This window comes from Oncorhynchus tshawytscha, unplaced genomic scaffold (genome assembly GCF_018296145.1).
Source record: "Oncorhynchus tshawytscha isolate Ot180627B unplaced genomic scaffold, Otsh_v2.0 Un_contig_4304_pilon_pilon, whole genome shotgun sequence".
In the NCBI taxonomy this organism is placed as follows: Eukaryota; Metazoa; Chordata; class Actinopteri; order Salmoniformes; family Salmonidae; genus Oncorhynchus; species Oncorhynchus tshawytscha.
The window spans coordinates 24,633-42,310 of NW_024608403.1; the positions used below are offsets into that span (position 1 = coordinate 24,633).

The 17,678-nt window shown below is 41.8% G+C and overlaps 1 protein-coding gene across 1 annotated transcript; it reads left to right on the top strand.

Moving 5' to 3' along the window:
- Nucleotides 1-10,151: 10,151 nt before the first annotated feature.
- Nucleotides 10,152-17,226, top strand: rhoua (ras homolog family member Ua). The gene is made up of 3 exons (XM_024388138.2): nucleotides 10,152-10,749; nucleotides 11,599-11,657; nucleotides 13,850-17,226. The coding sequence occupies exons 1-3, from the start codon at nucleotides 10,500-10,502 to the stop codon at nucleotides 14,300-14,302; spliced, it is 762 nt and encodes a 253-aa protein (XP_024243906.1). The 5' UTR covers nucleotides 10,152-10,499; the 3' UTR covers nucleotides 14,303-17,226.
- Nucleotides 17,227-17,678: the final 452 nt, after the last annotated feature.

A 17,678-nucleotide genomic window follows, 5' to 3' on the forward strand; every position in this document is an offset into this window, starting at 1 on the left:
AATCAATCCCTATCCCAGTCTGCTCTTCCCACATCCTTCAAGAGGGCCACCATTGTTCCTGTTCCCAAGAAAGCTAAGGTACCTGAGCTAAACGACTATCGCTCCGTAGCACTCACTTCCGTCATCACAAAGTGCTTTGAGCGACTAGTCAAGGATCATATCACCTCCACCCTATCTGACACCCAAGACCCACTCCAATTTGCTTACCGCCCCAATAGGTCCACAGACGTCGCAATCACACTGCCCTAACCTATCTGGAAAAGAGGAATACCTATATAAGAATGCTGTTCATCGATTACAGCTCAGCATTTATCACCATAGTACCCTCCAAACTCGTCATTAAGATCGAGACCCTGGGTCTCGACCCCGCCCTGTGCAACTGTGTCCTGGACTTTGACGGGCCGCCCCCAGGTTGTGAGGGTAGGAAACAACATCTCCACCCCACTGATCCTCAACACGGGCCCCACAAGGGTGCGTTCCCAGCCCTCTCCTGTACTCCCTGTTCACCCATGACTGCGTGGCCATGCATACCTCCAACTCAATCATCAAGTTTGCAGACGACACTACAGTGGTAGGCTTGATTACCAACAACGACGAGACGGCCTACAGGGAGGAGGTGAGGGCCCTCGAAGTGTGGTGTCAGGAAAATAATCTCACACTCAACGTCAACAAAACAAAGGAGATGATCATGGACTTCAGGAAACAGCAGAGGGAGCACCCCCCTATCCACATCAACAGTACAGTAGTGGAGAAGGTGGAAAGTTTTAAGTTCCTCTGCGAACACATCAAGAACAAACTGAAATGGTCCACCCACACAGACAGTGGGGTGAAGAAGGCACAACAGTATCTCTTCAGCCTCAGGTGGCTGAAGAAATTTGGCACCGAAAACACACACAAACTTATACAGATGCACAATCGAGAGCATCCTGTCGGGCTGTATCACCGCCTGGTACGGCAGCTGCTCCGTCCACAACCGTAAGGCTCTCCAGAGTAGAGGTTGACGATTAATCGGAATGGCCGATTAATTAGGGCCGATTTCAAGTTTTCATAACAATCAGAAATCGGTATTTTTGGACACCGATTTTGCAGATTTTTTTTTTTTACACCTTTATTTAATCTTTATTTAACTAGGTAAGTCAGTTAAGAACACATTCTTATTTTCAATGACGGCCTAGGAACGGTGGGTTAATTAACTGCCTCGTTCAGGGGCAGAACGACAGATTTTCACATTGTCAGCTCGGGGGATCCAATCTTGCAACCTTACAGTTAACTTGTCCAACGCAATAACGACCTGCCTCTTGTTGCACTCCACAAGGAGACTGCCTGTTACTCGAATGCAGTAAGCCAAGGTAAGTTGCTAGCTAGCATTAAACTTATCTTATAAAAAACAATCAATCAATCATAATCACTAGTTAACTACACATGGTTGATGATATAACTAGATATTATCTAGCGTGTCATGCGTTGTGTATAATCTGACTGAGCATACAAGTATCTAAGTATCTGACTGAGAGGTGGTAGGCAGAAGTAGGCGGTAAACATGATTCAAACAGCACTTTTGTGCGTTTTAACAGCAGCTCTTCGTTGTGCGTCAAGCATTGCACTGTTTATGACTTCAAGCATATCAACTCCCGAGATGAGGCTGGAGTAAATTAATTGAAATGGCTGGCTAGTTAGCTTCGTTCGCTCTGAGCCTTGGAGTGGTTGTTTCCCTTGCTCTGCATGGGTAAACTGCTTCGAGGGTGGCTGTTGTCCTTGTTTTCCTTGGTTCGAGCCCAGGGAGGAGCGAGGAGAGGACGGAAGCTATACTGTTACACTGGCAATACTAAAGTGCCTATAAGAACATCCAATAGTCAAAGCTTAATGAAATACAAATGGTATAGAGAGAAATAGTCCTATAATTCCTATAATAACTACAACCTAAAACTTCTTACCTGGGAATATTGAAGACTCATGTTAAAAGTTACCACCAGCTTTCATATGTTCTCATGTTCTGAGCAAGGAACTTAAACGTTAGCTTTCTTACATGGCAAATATTGCAATTTTACTTTCTTCTCCAACACTTTGTTTTTGCATTATTAAACCAAATTGAACATATTTCATTATTTATTTGAGGCTAAATTGATTTTATTGATGTATAATATTAAGTTAAAATAAGTGTTCATTCAGTATTGTTGTAACTGTCATTATTACAAATAAAATAAAATAAAATAGGCTGATTAATCGGTATCGTTTTTTTGGTCTTCCAATAATCAGTATCGGCGTTGAAAAATTATAATCGGTCGACCTCTACTCCAGAGGGTAGTGAGGTCTGCACAACACATCACCGGGGGAAAACTACCTGCCCTCCAGGACACCTACACCACCCGATGTCACAGGAAGTCCAAAAAGATCATCAAGGACAACTACCACCCGAGCAACTGCCTGTTCACTCCGCTATCATCCAGAAGGCGAGGTCAGTACAGGTGCATCAAAGCTGGGACCGAGAGACTGAAAAACAGCTTCTATCTCAAGGCCATCAGACTGTTAAACAGCCATCACGAACATTGAGTGGCTGCTGCCAACATACTGACTCAAATCTCTAGCCACTTTAATAATTAAAAATTTGATGTAATAAATGTATCACTAGTAACTTTAAACAATGCCACTTTATATAATGTTTACATACCCTACATTACTCATCTCATATGTATATACTGTACTCTATACCATCTACTGCATCTTGCCTATGCCATACGGCCCGTCGCTCATCCATATATTTATATGTGCAGTTGAAGTCGGAAGTTTACATACACCTTAGCCAAATACATTTAAACTCAGTTTTTCACAATTCCTGACATTTTATCCTAGTAAAAATTCTCTGTCTTAGATCAGTTAGGATCACCACTTTATTTTAAGAATGTGAATTGTCAGAATAATAGTAGAGAATGATTTCCTTCTTTCATCACATTCCCAGTGGGTCAGATGTTTACATACACTCATTTATTATTTGGTAGCATTGCCTTGAAATTGTTTTATTTGGGTCAAACATTTTGGGTAGCCTTCCACAAGCTTCCCACAATAAGTTGGTGTGTATTTTGGCCCATTCCTAAATCAAATCAAATCAAATTTTATTTGTCACATACACATGGTTAGCAGATGTTAATGCGAGTGTAGCGAAATGCTTGTGCTTCTAGTTCCGACAATGCAGTAATAACGAACAAGTAATCTAACTAACAATTCCAAAAAAACTACTGTCTTATACACAGTGTAAGGGGATAAAGAATATGTACATAAGGATATATGAATGAGTGATGGTACAGAGCAGCATAGGCAAGATACAGTAGATGATATCGAGTACAGTATATACATATGAGTATGTAAACCAAGTGGCATAGTTAAAGTGGCTAGTGATACATGTATTACATAAGGATGCAGTCGATGATATAGAGTACAGTATCTACGTATGCATATGAGATTAATAATGTAGGGTAAGTAACATTATATAAGGTAGCATTGTTTAAAGTGGCTAGTGATACATGTATTACATAAGGATGCAGTCGATGATATAGAGTACAGTATCTACGTATGCATATGAGATTAATAATGTAGGTTAAGTAACATTATATAAGGTAGCATTGTTTAAAGTGGCTAGTGATATATTTACATCATTTCCCATCAATTCCCATTATTAAAGTGGCTGGAGTAGAGTCAGTGTCATTGACAGTGTGTTGGCAGTAGCCACTCAATGTTAGTGGTGGCTGTTTAACAGTCTGATGGCCTTGAGATAGAAGCTGTTTTTCAGTCTCTCGTTCCCAGCTTTGATGCACCTGTACTGACCTCGCCTTCTGGATGACAGCGGGGTGAACAGGCAGTGGCTCAGGTGGTTGATGTCCTTGATGATCTTTATGGCCTTCCTGTAGCATCGGGTGGTGTAGGTGTCCTGGAGGGCAGGTAGTTTGCCCCCGGTGATGCGTTGTGCAGACCTCACTACCCTCTGGAGAGCCTTACGGTTGAGGGCGGTGCAGTTGCCATACCAGGCGGTGATACAGCCTGCCAGGATGCTCTCGATTGTGCATCTGTAGAAGTTTGTGAGTGCTTTTGGTGACAAGCCGAATTTCTTCAGCCTCCTGAGGTTGAAGAGGCGCTGCTGCGCCTTCCTCACGATGCTGCCTGTGTGAGTGGACCAATTCAGTTTGTCTGTGATGTGTATGCCGAGGAACTTAAAACTTGCTACCCTCTCCACTACTGTTCCATCGATGTGGATGGGGGGGTGTTCCCTCTGCTGTTTCCTGAAGTCCACAATCATCTCCTTAGTTTTGTTGACGTTGAGTGTGAGGTTATTTTCCTGACACCACAGTCCGAGGGCCCTCACCTCCTCCCTGTAGGCCGTCTCGTCGTTGTTGGTAATCAAGCCTACCACTGTTGTGTCGTCCGCAAACTTGATGATTGAGTTGGAGGCGTGCATGGCCACGCAGTCGTGGGTGAACAGGGAGTACAGGAGAGGGCTCAGAACGCACCCTTGTGGGGCCCCAGTGTTGAGGATCAGCGGGGATGAGATGTTGTTGCCTACCCTCACCACCTGGGGGCGGCCCGTCAGGAAGTCCAGAACCCAGTTGCACAGGGCGGGGTCGAGACCCAGGGTCTCGAGCTTGATGACGAGCTTGGAGGGTACTATGGTGTTGAATGCCGAGCTGTAGTCGATGAACAGCATTCTCACATAGGTATTCCTCTTGTCCAGATGGGTTAGGGCAGTGTGCAGTGTGGTTGAGATTGCATCCTCCTGACAGAGCTGGTATAACTGAGTCAGGTTTGTAGGCCTCCTTGCTCGCACACACTTTTTCAGTTCTGCCCACAAATGTTCTATAGGATTGAGGTCAGGGCTTTGTGATGGCCACTCCAATACCTTGACTTTGTTGTCCTTACACCATTTTGCCACAATTTTGGAAGTATGCTTGGGGTCATTGTCCATTCGGAAGACACATTTGTGACCAAGCTTTAACTTCCTGACTGATGTCTGGAGATGTTGCTTCAGTATATCCACATAATTTTCCTACCTCATGATGCCAGCTATTTTGTGAAGTGCACCAGTCCCTCCTGCAGCAAAGCACCCCACACCATGATGCTGCCACCCCCGTGCTTCATGGTTGGGATGGTGTTCTTCGGCTTGCTGTAATGTTTGCGTACTGGCGGCAGAGAAGTCAGGAGCAGGAGAGCAAAGACAATGTTACAACGGTGCAGTTTAATAATAAAATCACAGAGAACCAACAGAAATAAATGAATACAAATGGGACAAAACCCTTCGCACGCCAGACATAACGTGCACAAACTCTTACAATCAACAATACCGGAAAAGGACATGTGGGGAACAGAGGGTTAAATACACAACATGTAATTAATGGGATTGAAACCAGGTGTGATGGAAGACAAGACAAAACAAATGGATGGCTAGAAGACCGGTGACGTCGACCGCTGAACGTAGCCCGAACAAGGAGAGGGGCCGACTTCAGAGGAAGTCGTGAGACTTGCAAGCCTCCCCCTTTTTCCAACAAACATAACGATGGTCATTATGGCCAAACAGTTCTATTTTTGTTTCATCAGACCAGAGGACATTTCTCCAAAAAGTACGATCTTTGTCCCCATGTGCTTTTGCAAACCGTAGTCTGACTTTTTTATGGAGGTTTTGGAGCAGTGGCTTCTTCCTTGCTGAGCGGCCTTTCAGGTTATGTCGATATAGGACTCGTTTTACTGTGGATATGGATACTTTTGTACCTGTTTCCTCCAGCATCTTCACAAGGTCCTTTGCTGTTGTTCTGAGATTGATTTTAGCTTTTCGCACCAAAGTAAGTTCATCTCTAGGAGACAGAATACGTCTCCTTCCTGAGCGGTATGACGGCTGTGTGGTCCCATGGTGTTTATACTTGCGTACTATTGTTTGTACAGATAAACATGGTACCTTCAGGCATTTGGACGTTGCTCCCAAGGATGAACCAGATTTGCGGCTGTCTACAATTTTTTTCTTGAGGTCCTGGCTGATTTCTTTTGATTTTCCCATGATGTCAAGCAAAGAGACACTGAGTTTGAAGGTAGGCCTTGAAATGCCTAGCACAGATACACCTTCAATTGACTCAAATGATGTCAATTAGCCTATCAGAATCTTCTAAAGCCATGATGGAATTTTCTGGAATTTTCCAAGCTATTTAAAGGCACAGTCAACTTTGTGTATGCAAACTTCTGACCCACTGGAATTGTGATACAGTGAATTAAGTGAAATAATATGTCTGTAAACAATTGTTGGAAAATGACATGGGTCATGCACAAAGTAGATGTCCTAACTGACTTGCCAAAACTATAGTTTGTTAACAAGAAATTTGTGGAGTGGTTAAAAAAACAAGTTTTAATGACTCCATCCTAAGTGTATGTAAACTTCCGACTTCAACTGTACATATTCTTATTCATTCCTTTACATTTGTGTGTATGTTTAAGGTGGTTGTTGTGAAATTGTTAGATTACTTGTTAAATATTACTGCATGTTCGGAACTAGAAGCACAAGAGTTTCGCTACACTCGCATTAACATCTGCTAACCATGTGTATGTGACAATAAAATTTGATTTGACTTACCCTTGACCAGCACAAAATCACCCTGTGGGGTACTGCACTAGCATCGAATTGTCCCGCCATATTTAACTTTTCAGGGAAGTCAGGAACCAATACACACAGTCAGTTAGGAAAGCAAATGCTAGTTTTTTCAATCAGAAATTTTCATCCTGCAGCACTAATTCCAAAATGTTTTGGGACACTGTAAAGTCCATGGAGAATAAGAGTACCTCCTCCCAGCTGCCCACTGCACTGAAACTAGGAAACACTGTCACCACTGATAAAAACACAATAATCGAGAATTTCAATAAGCATTTCTCTACGGGTAGCCATGCTTACCACCTGGCTACCCCAACAGCTCTGCAGGCACCGCAGCAACTTCATCGACCTGTTCAAGGCTTTCGACTGTCAATCGGCAGACTCAACAGCCTTGGTTTCTCTAATGACTCCCTCGCCTGGTTCACTAACTACTTCTCAGATAGAGTTCAGTGTGTCAAATCGGAGGGCCTGTTGTCCGGACCTCTGGCAGTCTCTATGGGGGTTCAGGGTTCAATTCTCGGGCCGACTATTTTCTCTGTATACATCAATGATGTTGCTCTTGCTGCGGGTGATTCTTTGATCCATCTCTACGCAGACGACACCATTCTGTATACATCTGGCCCTTCTTTGGACACTGTGTTAACAAGCCTCCAAACGAGCTTCAAAGCCACGCTCCTTCTGTGGCCTCCAACTGCTCTTAAATGCTAGTAAAACTAAGTGCATGCTCTTCAATCGATCGCTGCCCGCACCCTTCCACTTGACTAGCATCACTACTCTGGACGATTCTGACTTAGAATATATAGACAACTATAAATACCTAGGTGGCTGGCTAGACTGTAAACTCTCCTTCCATACTCCTATTAAGCATCTCCAATCCAAAATTAAATTAGAATCGGCTTCCTATTTCGCAAAATTGCTTCCTTCACTCATGCTGCCAAACATACCCTCGTAAAACTGACTATCCTACCGATCCTTGACTTCGGCGATGTCATTTACAAAATAGCTTCCAACACTCCACTCAACAAATTGGATGTAGTATATCACAGTGCCATCCATTTTGTCACCAAAGCCCCATATACTACCCACCACTGCGACCTGTATGTGCTCATTGGCTGGTCCTCGCTACATTTTCGTCGCCAAACCCACTGGCTCCAGGTCATCTGTAAGTCTTTGCTAAGTAAAGCTCCGCCTTACCTCTGCTCACTGGTCACCATAGCAGCACCTACCCGTAGCACACGCTCCAGCAGGTATATTTCACTGGTCATCCCCAAAGCCAACACCTCCTTTGGCCGCCTTTCCTTCCAGTTCTCTGCTGCCAATGTCTGGAACGAATTGCAAAAGTCACTGAAGTTGGAGACTCATTTCTCTCACTAACTTTAAGCATCAGCTGTCAGAGCAGCTTACTGATCACTACACCTGTACACAGCCCATCTGTAAATAGCCCACCCAACTACCTCATCCCCATATTGTTATTTTTTTGTTGTTGCTCTGCTGCACCCCAGCATCTCTACTTTCACATCATTTTTGTTGTTGTTGCTCTTTTGCACCCCAGTATCTCTACTTTCACATCATCATCTGCACATCTATCACTCCAGTGTTAATGCTAAATTGTAATTATTTTGCCACTATGGCCTATTTATTGTCTTACCTCCCTAATCTTTCTACATTTGCACACACTGTACATATATTTTTCTATTGTGTTATTGACTGTACATTTGTTTATCCCATGTGTAACTCTGTGTTGTTGTTTTTGTCGCACTGCTTTGCTTTATCTTGGCCAGGTCGCAGTTGTAAATGAGAACTTGTTCTCAACTGGCCTACCTGGTTAAATAAAGGTGAAATAAAAAAAATAGTAGGAGCTTAAGTAAATGATTCTAAAGAACTTAATATTCTACAGACCCTATTGCTCTAGCACTACAATCTACATGGTGTTACTTAATGGATGACTGTGGTCTAAATACCCAGTAGCCCTTTCTACTCAACCCATTCCATTGGTCCTAATGCAATACACTGGTATGCCTATAAATTACATTTTGGCTTATAAGAGAAAAAATATCTAAAATAATACAAAGTGTTGCTGGCCGTTGTAAACATTCTACAGACCCTACTGAGTATTCCCTACAGTAATTATACTGCAGTACTGTCACGTTCTGACCATAGTTCTGTTATTTTATTCTTTGTTTTAGTATGGTCAGGGCGTGAGTTGGGGTGGGCAGTCTGTTTTTCTATGTTGGTTTTTGTGTTCGGCCTAGTATGGTTCTCAATCAGAGGCAGGTGTCGTTAGTTGTCTCTGATTGGGAGTCATACTTAGGTAGCCTTGGTTTCACTTTTGGTTTGTGGGTGTTTGTTTCCGTGTGAGTGTTTGGGCCACACGGTACTGTTTCGGTTTTGTACATTCACGTTGTCATTTATTGTTTAGTGTTCTGAGTTTTAATTAAACATCATCATGAACACTTACCACGCTGCGCTTTGGTCCTTCTCTCTTTCTCCCGAAGACATCTGTTACAAGTACCCAGAATAGTTTTTGCTTTATAAGCCAATTTTTATTCCATGTACAGTGATTCACATTGTGGCCAATGGAGTGGGTGGAGTAAACGGCCATCAACATTCCATATTATTCAGAGCCCCATGAAATGACACCATATATTACACAGACCCTACTGGATTTTCCCTAAAATACTTTTACTGTGGCGAACAGAATAGTTTTTGCTCTATAAGACAATATGTCATTTATATGCCTACAGTAGTGTATTGCATTTGGACCAATGGAGTGGGTTGAGTAGAAAGGGCTACTGGGTATTTAGACCACAGTCACCCAAGAAATAACACCATATATAGACTTTAGTGCTAGATGAACAGGATCTGGAGAATATGATGTTCCTTACATTAATTTATTTAAGCTTTAACCATTCTACCTCATGCTCCACCTTATATTATTTATCTTATATAAAGCACTAATTGTCTTTAGTTTAGGATTTTCCCCGGCGTAGTTACAAAATCATAACATTTTAACATTATGCGCTATTCAAAGCTGCAAAAATAATTGATTTATTAACAACACATAGCGTTTTAACGCATACTTTTATTTGGAAGGCAAATCTGAAAACCGGAAGTCTTAATGCTGCCGACATGACGCTACATCTTTGTCTCTAACGTGGTCAATCAATATATCATATTTCCTGTCGAAGTCCACCAGGTAGCAGATTTGAGCTACTCTATGGCGCAGCCGTATCATCGGAGAGAAGTGGTGCGTTGTAACCATATGTTTGTGTTGTAACACCTTGGTGAGATCAAACAGGCTGAGGGATACAAATGTAACAATTGTTTCCAACACATGTAACAATTTCGCCGGTTAAAACTTAACCATGAATAGAAGAGTATTATAAACCATTAAACAGACGAAGTCTTACAAATTATGTATTTGCTGTATGTTTCAAGCGTATTTATTTATTATATTTTGGGGTGGGGGCAAGCTTGCTTATTGCTATTGGTCAATGGTGCACATTTTTTCTGACTCAGTGGTGTTTCCTGATGTCATGCTGCTCACGAGTAGGAGGCTGTGCTTTTTTTGAGGAGGTTGAGTGCGAAATAAAACCCTGGAAAAGATTCAGGAAAGGAACTTCAAATCATACGGGTTGGAAACATTTTCTCCTATAGGATTTATTGCTTGGGGAATTCATTTATGCACAGTGGGGGATTGACATCAAGTTGTCTGCTTCGTCTTTATAGAAAGGCTACACTTTTTCCAGCCATGGAAACACTACAGAAGATAAGGGACAGTTCTTGTGAAATTCCAGTTGATGTCAGATTTAGGAAACGAATAGTTTGGCAAAACTTGGATTAACTGGTCGCTGGACGGTTCCATTGGCGATACCACAAGGCGATGCCTCCCCAGGGCGATGGAGAATATAAACCTGTAGCAGTGTCGGCGGCGGTCCCACCGGTTCCCCCTCGGAGGGTTCGGAGCAGAGAGTCGTTTTCGGGCTCCAAGTGTCGGTCCGGTGGCGTAGAGCGCAAAGTGAAGTGTGTGCTTGTCGGTGACGGGGCAGTTGGGAAAACGAGCTTGATTGTCAGCTACACCACAAATGGATATCCAACTGAATATGTCCCAACTGCTTTTGATAATTTTGCAGGTAACTTGACAAATATGTGCCTTTTTTTAATAAATCGGCTATTAGGACTTATTATTCGTATTTTTGGGCTATGCAAGTTCTTGTTTTTATCGTGCGGTTTTAACGGGCCATTTATGTGAATTCATGAGTAGCCTACACTGGGTGCACAAAACATTAGGAACACCTTCCCAATATTGAGTTGCACCGACTTTTGCCCTCAGAACAGCGTTCCACAGGGATGCTGGCCCATGTTGACTCAATGCTTCCCACAGTTGTGTCAAGTTGGCTGGATGTCTTTCTGGTGGTAGACTATTCTTATACACACAAAAACAGTTGAGTGTGAAAAACCCAGCAGCAACTTGCAGTTCTTGACACACTCAAACCGGTGTGCCTGGCCCGTACTACCATACCCAGTTCAAAGGCACTTAAATCTTTTGTCTTTTTCATTCAGCCTTTGAATGGCAATACATACACAATGTTTCAAGGCTTAAAAATCCTTCTTTAACCCGTTTCCTCCTCTTCATCTACACTGATTGAAGTGGATTTAACAGGTGACATTAATAAGGGATCATAGCTTTCACCTGGATTCACCTGATTAGTAATTCTTGAAGGAGGTATTCCTAATATTTTGTACACTCAGTGTATATTTTAAACTCAGACTGACAAAACATTTCTATTCAGCTTTAGTAAAAATGTTTCCAATTGTCTTCTGCCATACATTGGCGGCAACAGGAAGACTATGGTAATTATTATACTCAATAGTTTGTTCATTACAACACTATTCAGTCCGTAACAGTATATAATGCCATTTTGGTTACTAATTTCTTTGTTATATTGGCTGATTAAATGTATAATTTTTTTTTTTTTCAGCGGTCGTGGCAGTTGATGGCAAGCCTGTAAAACTGCAGCTTTGTGACACAGCTGGCCAGGTTTGTAATTAAAATACACATATACGACAGTTTGATATTATCTCAACTATCCTGGAAGTGTGAAGGATTGGTTAAAAACATACAAGGTGACCTTTTTGCTGTTCCTAGAATATCTCAAACTTGTTCTAACCCCTATGCATTACTAGACTAGCAGATGTAAAGAATGAGGTAAAATGTAGTCTACTAATGTAGGGGAGTGAAGTGATCTGTCTAAATTGATGTGCTCCAGCAGTGTTTTTGTCGTGATTCTGCACCAAAAATGAGGTTACTCAGATAAACGCTGACTCCCCCACATGGGAGGGGGTAACCGGCTTGGGGGGATTACAGATAGGAAACCTTATAATTGTAATGAATTGAATCTGAGCCTGGAAAGGAAACGTAAGCTTCGGCACAGCTGGGGCTGGTCAGAGGAAACGCGAGATGGGTCTGTTTCTGAGGAGCAGAGCAGGCTGGAGAGAGTCAACAGTGGAAAACAGCCCTGGAAAGCAGACCAAGAGAGATCTAGAGCGGTTCTGTCTAGACACAGGCTGTGCTCTGTGAGTTCATCGGGTTCTGCTTTGTCTCTTTGGAAAGCGAGCAGAGAGGCTCTGAGAGGATAGGCTTTTCATTAGACACCAAGACAATGCAAGCAATATTGTTTGCAAGGTGTTTGGAGCTTTATACAAGACAATGCAAACAATATAGTAGTTATAACTTAGTTAGGCCTATTACATAGTTAGACTTAGCATACATTGACAAATAATCAAGATGACATTTGCGCTTGCATGCCATGGATAATTAGCTCTCATGTGACAGCCCAAAATAATAATTGTGAAAGCACATGCACCAGCACCCCCCCATGCAAATGTGAGAAAATGGTTGAGCCAATGAATCAAAATAATATTAATGAGCTTGTCACCGATGTCACCCAGCTCCCCTCTTCATAACAGAGTCCATGTATTTAGCATACTAAACATGCAGAAGATTTCCTGAATACCAACTACAGTGTCCCTCACTGTTTATGTTGTTGACCTCATTGGGTTCCTGAGGATGGAAATACACTATTAAAATCTCTTCCAGGAAGCAATGGGTACACACAAGCTGGGTGTATCAGAGAAACAGATGAAAGCGCGAGAGAGCAGGGAACGCATGCTTTGTCAATAAACAGCAAAATATAATCTCAGTGGAATGCCATGGTTATCTTTCCTCCAGTTGAAATCACAGTAGAACTAGATGTTTTGGAGATATGCAAATGTAATCTGAATGTTGCGTAATATGTTTGCCAGATAAAAGGACTAAACACACATTAGCGAAGATAAGCACCCATATTGGCGTCAGTGCAATGGCCCATGGGTTAGATGCTTACCACTGTAAATCCCCAGCAACGCTGTGTTGCCACTAATACATGATATAAATGATGTCACCGCTCCACTCCATCTCTTTAGCTGGTGAAAATTACATATCTCTATACTTATACTTAGAGTTTGGCAGCGGGGTAGTGGTTGGATGTGCCAACTGCAAATCATAAATGTTTTGCTCCTGTACCCTCTCAACAGCCTCATCACACGTTCTCTTTCACATGATTTAGCTGCATGATCATCATCACAAATTCCTTTTGGGAGTCAAAAGTGTGGACTATGGTGCATGTCATTATTTTAATCTATAATAGACATGTTATAGCAATTTAACAATGCTCCCTCTCTTCTCCAATTTAGCTGTTGGCAGTTTTTTTGATTTAGCATTCAAGATATGCTGGTCGGAATAAACAGTGCCTTCAACAATACATTACGCAATGGTATGTCAGTCACCAACATTGGAGGAGATTAAAATTAACTACAGGCTATGCTGAAAGTGCTTTCCCCAGTCAGAAGAACTATGGCATGTAAACAGAACACTTTCACTCTAACAGAAACCGATAGAAGTGTCATGTGTTGTCAGGCTGTGGACATAGATTGTGTTTTCCTGCCTGCCAGAGAGACTATGTCATGAGGCAGAGGCGCCACTAGTTACAGCCATTGCACATGGTGACATCTTAGCCAATAAGAGCAGGATTTTCCTTCTCTTAGTTACGGCTATGCCCTTTCCATTCCTGCACTCAAATACCTTTTCACAAGGAGGAATATTGTGTTGAGCATGGCCATTCTTGGTTCTACTAGTTATCAGGTCGTGTCATGAACCCCCCTCTCCTCTCCTCTCCTCTCCTCTTCCCGCAGGATGAGTTTGACAAACTGCGTCCGCTCTGCTACACCAACGCAGACATCTTCCTGCTGTGCTTCAGTGTTGTCAGCCCTTCTTCTTTTCAGAATGTCACAGAGAAATGGGTGCCAGAGATTCGCCGGCACTGCCCGCAGGCGCCGGTGGTTCTGGTGGGAACCCAGTCAGACCTGCGGGAGGACGTCAAGGTTCTGATCGAGCTGGCAAAGTACAAAGAGAGGCCAGTGGAGCCCCAGGAGGCCCAGCAGTGTGCCGAGGACATGAGGGCCGTGTCATACATGGAGTGCTCCTCACTCACCCAGAAGAACCTCAAAGAGGTGTTTGACGCAGCCATTGTGGCCAGCATCCAGCACTCCGACAGTCAGCAGCAGCATCGACTGAAAAAACGGACTCCAGATAAGATGAAGAAGCTTTCTAGGTCGTGCTGGAAGAAGTACTGTTGTGTGGCCTAGCCTCTGTCTGCACGTGCGACAGTAGGGACGCATGGGTGCCAATTCTGGTTCCATGTCAGCATGTTAAGAGTTCAGGACCGTAAGGAAAACAGCGACTGGAATATGGGCGAAGGTCTGGTCTGGAGTATCTGAGATATGTGAAGGTTAGGCCTCACTGACCTTGTGCTATTTTTGCTTTACCAACGTGAACTGCAATGGAGACAGATCTGACTTCCCTCAAAGTGCTGTTTGATAAGACTACTCATTGACTTTCCCCTGTGTTATATCCATGATCCTGAAGGACACACAGCTTCCAATAGACAACTGTGAAAGATCAAACCCTCTTGATAACTAGGAGGGTCTATGTTGTTGTTTTATTGACCTGGTTTACTCTGACCTTTCCCATGGTAAGTGTATGTAAACTCAGATTAATTTGGCATATGACATTGAGTCAACTTCCTGACGTGGGATTTACCGTCCCTTTGATTTAGTAGTTCCTATGTTAAAAGAAAAATGCAGTGCTGTAATCAGATAATTTGAGGAGAGTACTGTGTAACTTTCATTGTTTTCATTCTGGTTCTTGTTTAGCTTGTCGTCTAATGTACAAACCACTCAAACACTGTTTTTCAGAATTTAATAACTGGTATTTACATTAGGACATGGGTTCTGTCTAAGCTCACATGAGGTTCAGTCTCTAGCTATGTGCTGGAATTCTAACTGGACCTGTTGAGCTTTGGTTTACTTGACCATAACACCACCCGAGGATTTGTAAACAAATATCGCCATGGCAACATTTAAAGGGCTCCTTATGGGCTTCAAATGCATGTGTAACATGTCCACTGTTTGATTTATGTGTCGGAAGGTATGTTTAGGTCTACTGTGAGGAGGGGACAAATTGCGTTTTTTTATGTCTATTTTAGGAGTTTAAAAGTGGAAGAGCAATATTTTATTTTAAATTACATACAGAATGTCAACCTAATACAACTCGATGGTCTATCAATCGTTTACTGTCCACGTTGTACACAATATAAGTGAGTCAACATTTTTTTGTTAAATTCTTGAAAGTCTTTTAAACTTTTACCAAGAGTCACACAAATGATGTACTAATACTCTTTTGGGTTGTTTATTAGTTTTGAAGTGCAATGTTAAGCATTATATTATAGCGATGAATGATGATCTCCTCCAAAAATGAAATCAACTTTTTCAACATAACATTTCAATGCAATATGTCGTTACTGTGAACCATGAATTATATGTATACTCACTGCAATCTTTTATTTGCCGCATGAATGTCCAACTGAGAACTGTACAGCAACCAGACCTGTGGACTATAGTGCATAATTAATTGTATATGAAGAGGCAGTTTAGATAGATTACACTGAATAAAGAACAGGTCTAATGGACAACACATTTAATGTGTACCCCTGTTGTTATCAGTTGACTTTGCCCACCCCTCTATTCTGCACAGTTTCCATTACTCTGGGGTTTTACAATGTCTGTTGTGGTATCATGTTTGATTTAAATCATGATAGCAAAAATATATATCTGATTGAATGGGCCTAATGGCCTATGTAATGCTATTTTTGTTTGGTTATGTGTGCATTGGAATCCTGATAGAAGTGAAGGGTTAAATAGGAAAATAGGTCATGGATCAAACTATTAGACACTCCTGGTTACCAGATTCCCGGGAAGTTCAGACAATTTGGAGAGAATAGGGTGATGTCAGCAAAATAATACAAACCTGGGTATTCAGATTTCCTTAGATAAAACACCACAGGCAGAAACATCCCCAGACGACTAGGCCAAAATAATACAGAGATAATAGAGGGCTGACTGCAGCTGAGTCAATGTTAACTGATCTTAACTTCCATACTCTGCTATCTGTTATTAATGACTATGAGCCAATCAAGTCATTTAGTATCTTTCTGCAACCAATACCCTGGAAAGAGCGTGTTTACTATCCTGAGCAAGCTTAACAGCACCATCATCTTGGAACTGGTTGAAAAAAGGTTGTCAATACCTATATTCCATACCACTGTCTGTCTCTGTAAATACCGTGTTCTGATTTAGGTAGGCCCATAGATATGACATTATTTGAATTTCGAAATATTAACCGTCACTTCTTTCAGTGATATTGTGTTTCAAGCCTTGTAATAGCTCTTCCAGTAGAATGCCAAACTAAACCTTGGAGTAAACGATAGTTACCTGCATGATCATGTTAACCTCCTTAGATGACCTGGATGTGTCACCTGTGGATGTGTGATGGACCTCTGAAAGTGAATTATGATTGAAGACAGAGAGAATGGAGAAGTTAATGTTTCATTGGATCACTTAGTAGACCATGTTGCATCAGCAGTCAGTTAAATGTTTATCATCACATACACCATGAATATACATAAATAATAACGTACAGCAATTTATCTACTCGTTATGAAATACTAGTTATTTCTTGAAAAGGAAAATACAGGGACATGGGTGAAATTGAAATGTGACATAAATGCTTTAAATAGGATGGGCCTTTGAATGTGATGTGTGTATGCGGTAAGTGTTAGTGGACAGTGGTGCACATACCTTTGGACAGTTGTCTTTTTCTAAGTCATTTTGAATGTTGGCTTCTTCATAGCGTCATAGAATTTTCAAACTGTATTGTGTATTGTAACAGTATTGTGTCAATTATTTTCTCAACACAAATGCATTTAACAATGATGCATTTCTTCAAATGAGTATCTTTGTAACAGTGCACATCACATGGTGTACTATATATACTCTTGAGTTTCCAAGCTATGACTTCCAGCAAACATGGAGGTTCCATGATCTATGTTCAGGGCCCTGAGGGGGATGGGGTTGTGGTGAAATAACAGCTCGCATTCAGTGTAATGTCAGAACAAAGACCTGTTTGTCTGTAGTTTGATACCTTTGGAAAATAAAGAATATTTGGTATACAATCTGGGTTTGTGTTTGTTACATTGGAATGGATTTGTTAGGGTTTTGTATCTGAAACTCTTTTCCTTTGTGATATTTGTAATTACCTATTTATTACAAATGAATGCTTGATTGACTGAACAACTATGGCTCAATACTGGATAGTGTAATTCTGTCAACTGTATTAACATAATCCGAATACAGTCAATATTGTAAAAATGTACTTGGATAGGGAGAGTTTATGCAGCTGAAATTGAAATATGAAATGAAATGTTGATATGGAAAGCCCCTTATGCTTTCACTTGCAGTCACAGCTATGAGCCATTAGGCCAATCATCTGGAGTCTTTATCAGTCACTCAAACGTTCTATTAGGCTGACAGCCTGCTCTATTCTCTCAGCCAGAAGCTGGCCCTGCTTAATGACTGACATTTTCAGGCCACTTTTCTGTGTGTGTTGGTGGTGCAATATGTAGAG

Excerpts from the sequence above, each read along its gene's own strand:
- rhoua (XM_024388138.2), top strand. The coding sequence starts at position 10,500 with ATGCCTCCCCAGGGCGATGGAGAATATAAACCTGTAGCAGTGTCGGCG. Across the intron at positions 10,750-11,598 it reads TGCTTTTGATAATTTTGCAG|CGGTCGTGGCAGTTGATGGC; the intron begins GTAACTTGACAA and ends TTTTTTTTTCAG. Across the intron at positions 11,658-13,849 it reads TTTGTGACACAGCTGGCCAG|GATGAGTTTGACAAACTGCG; the intron begins GTTTGTAATTAA and ends CTCTTCCCGCAG.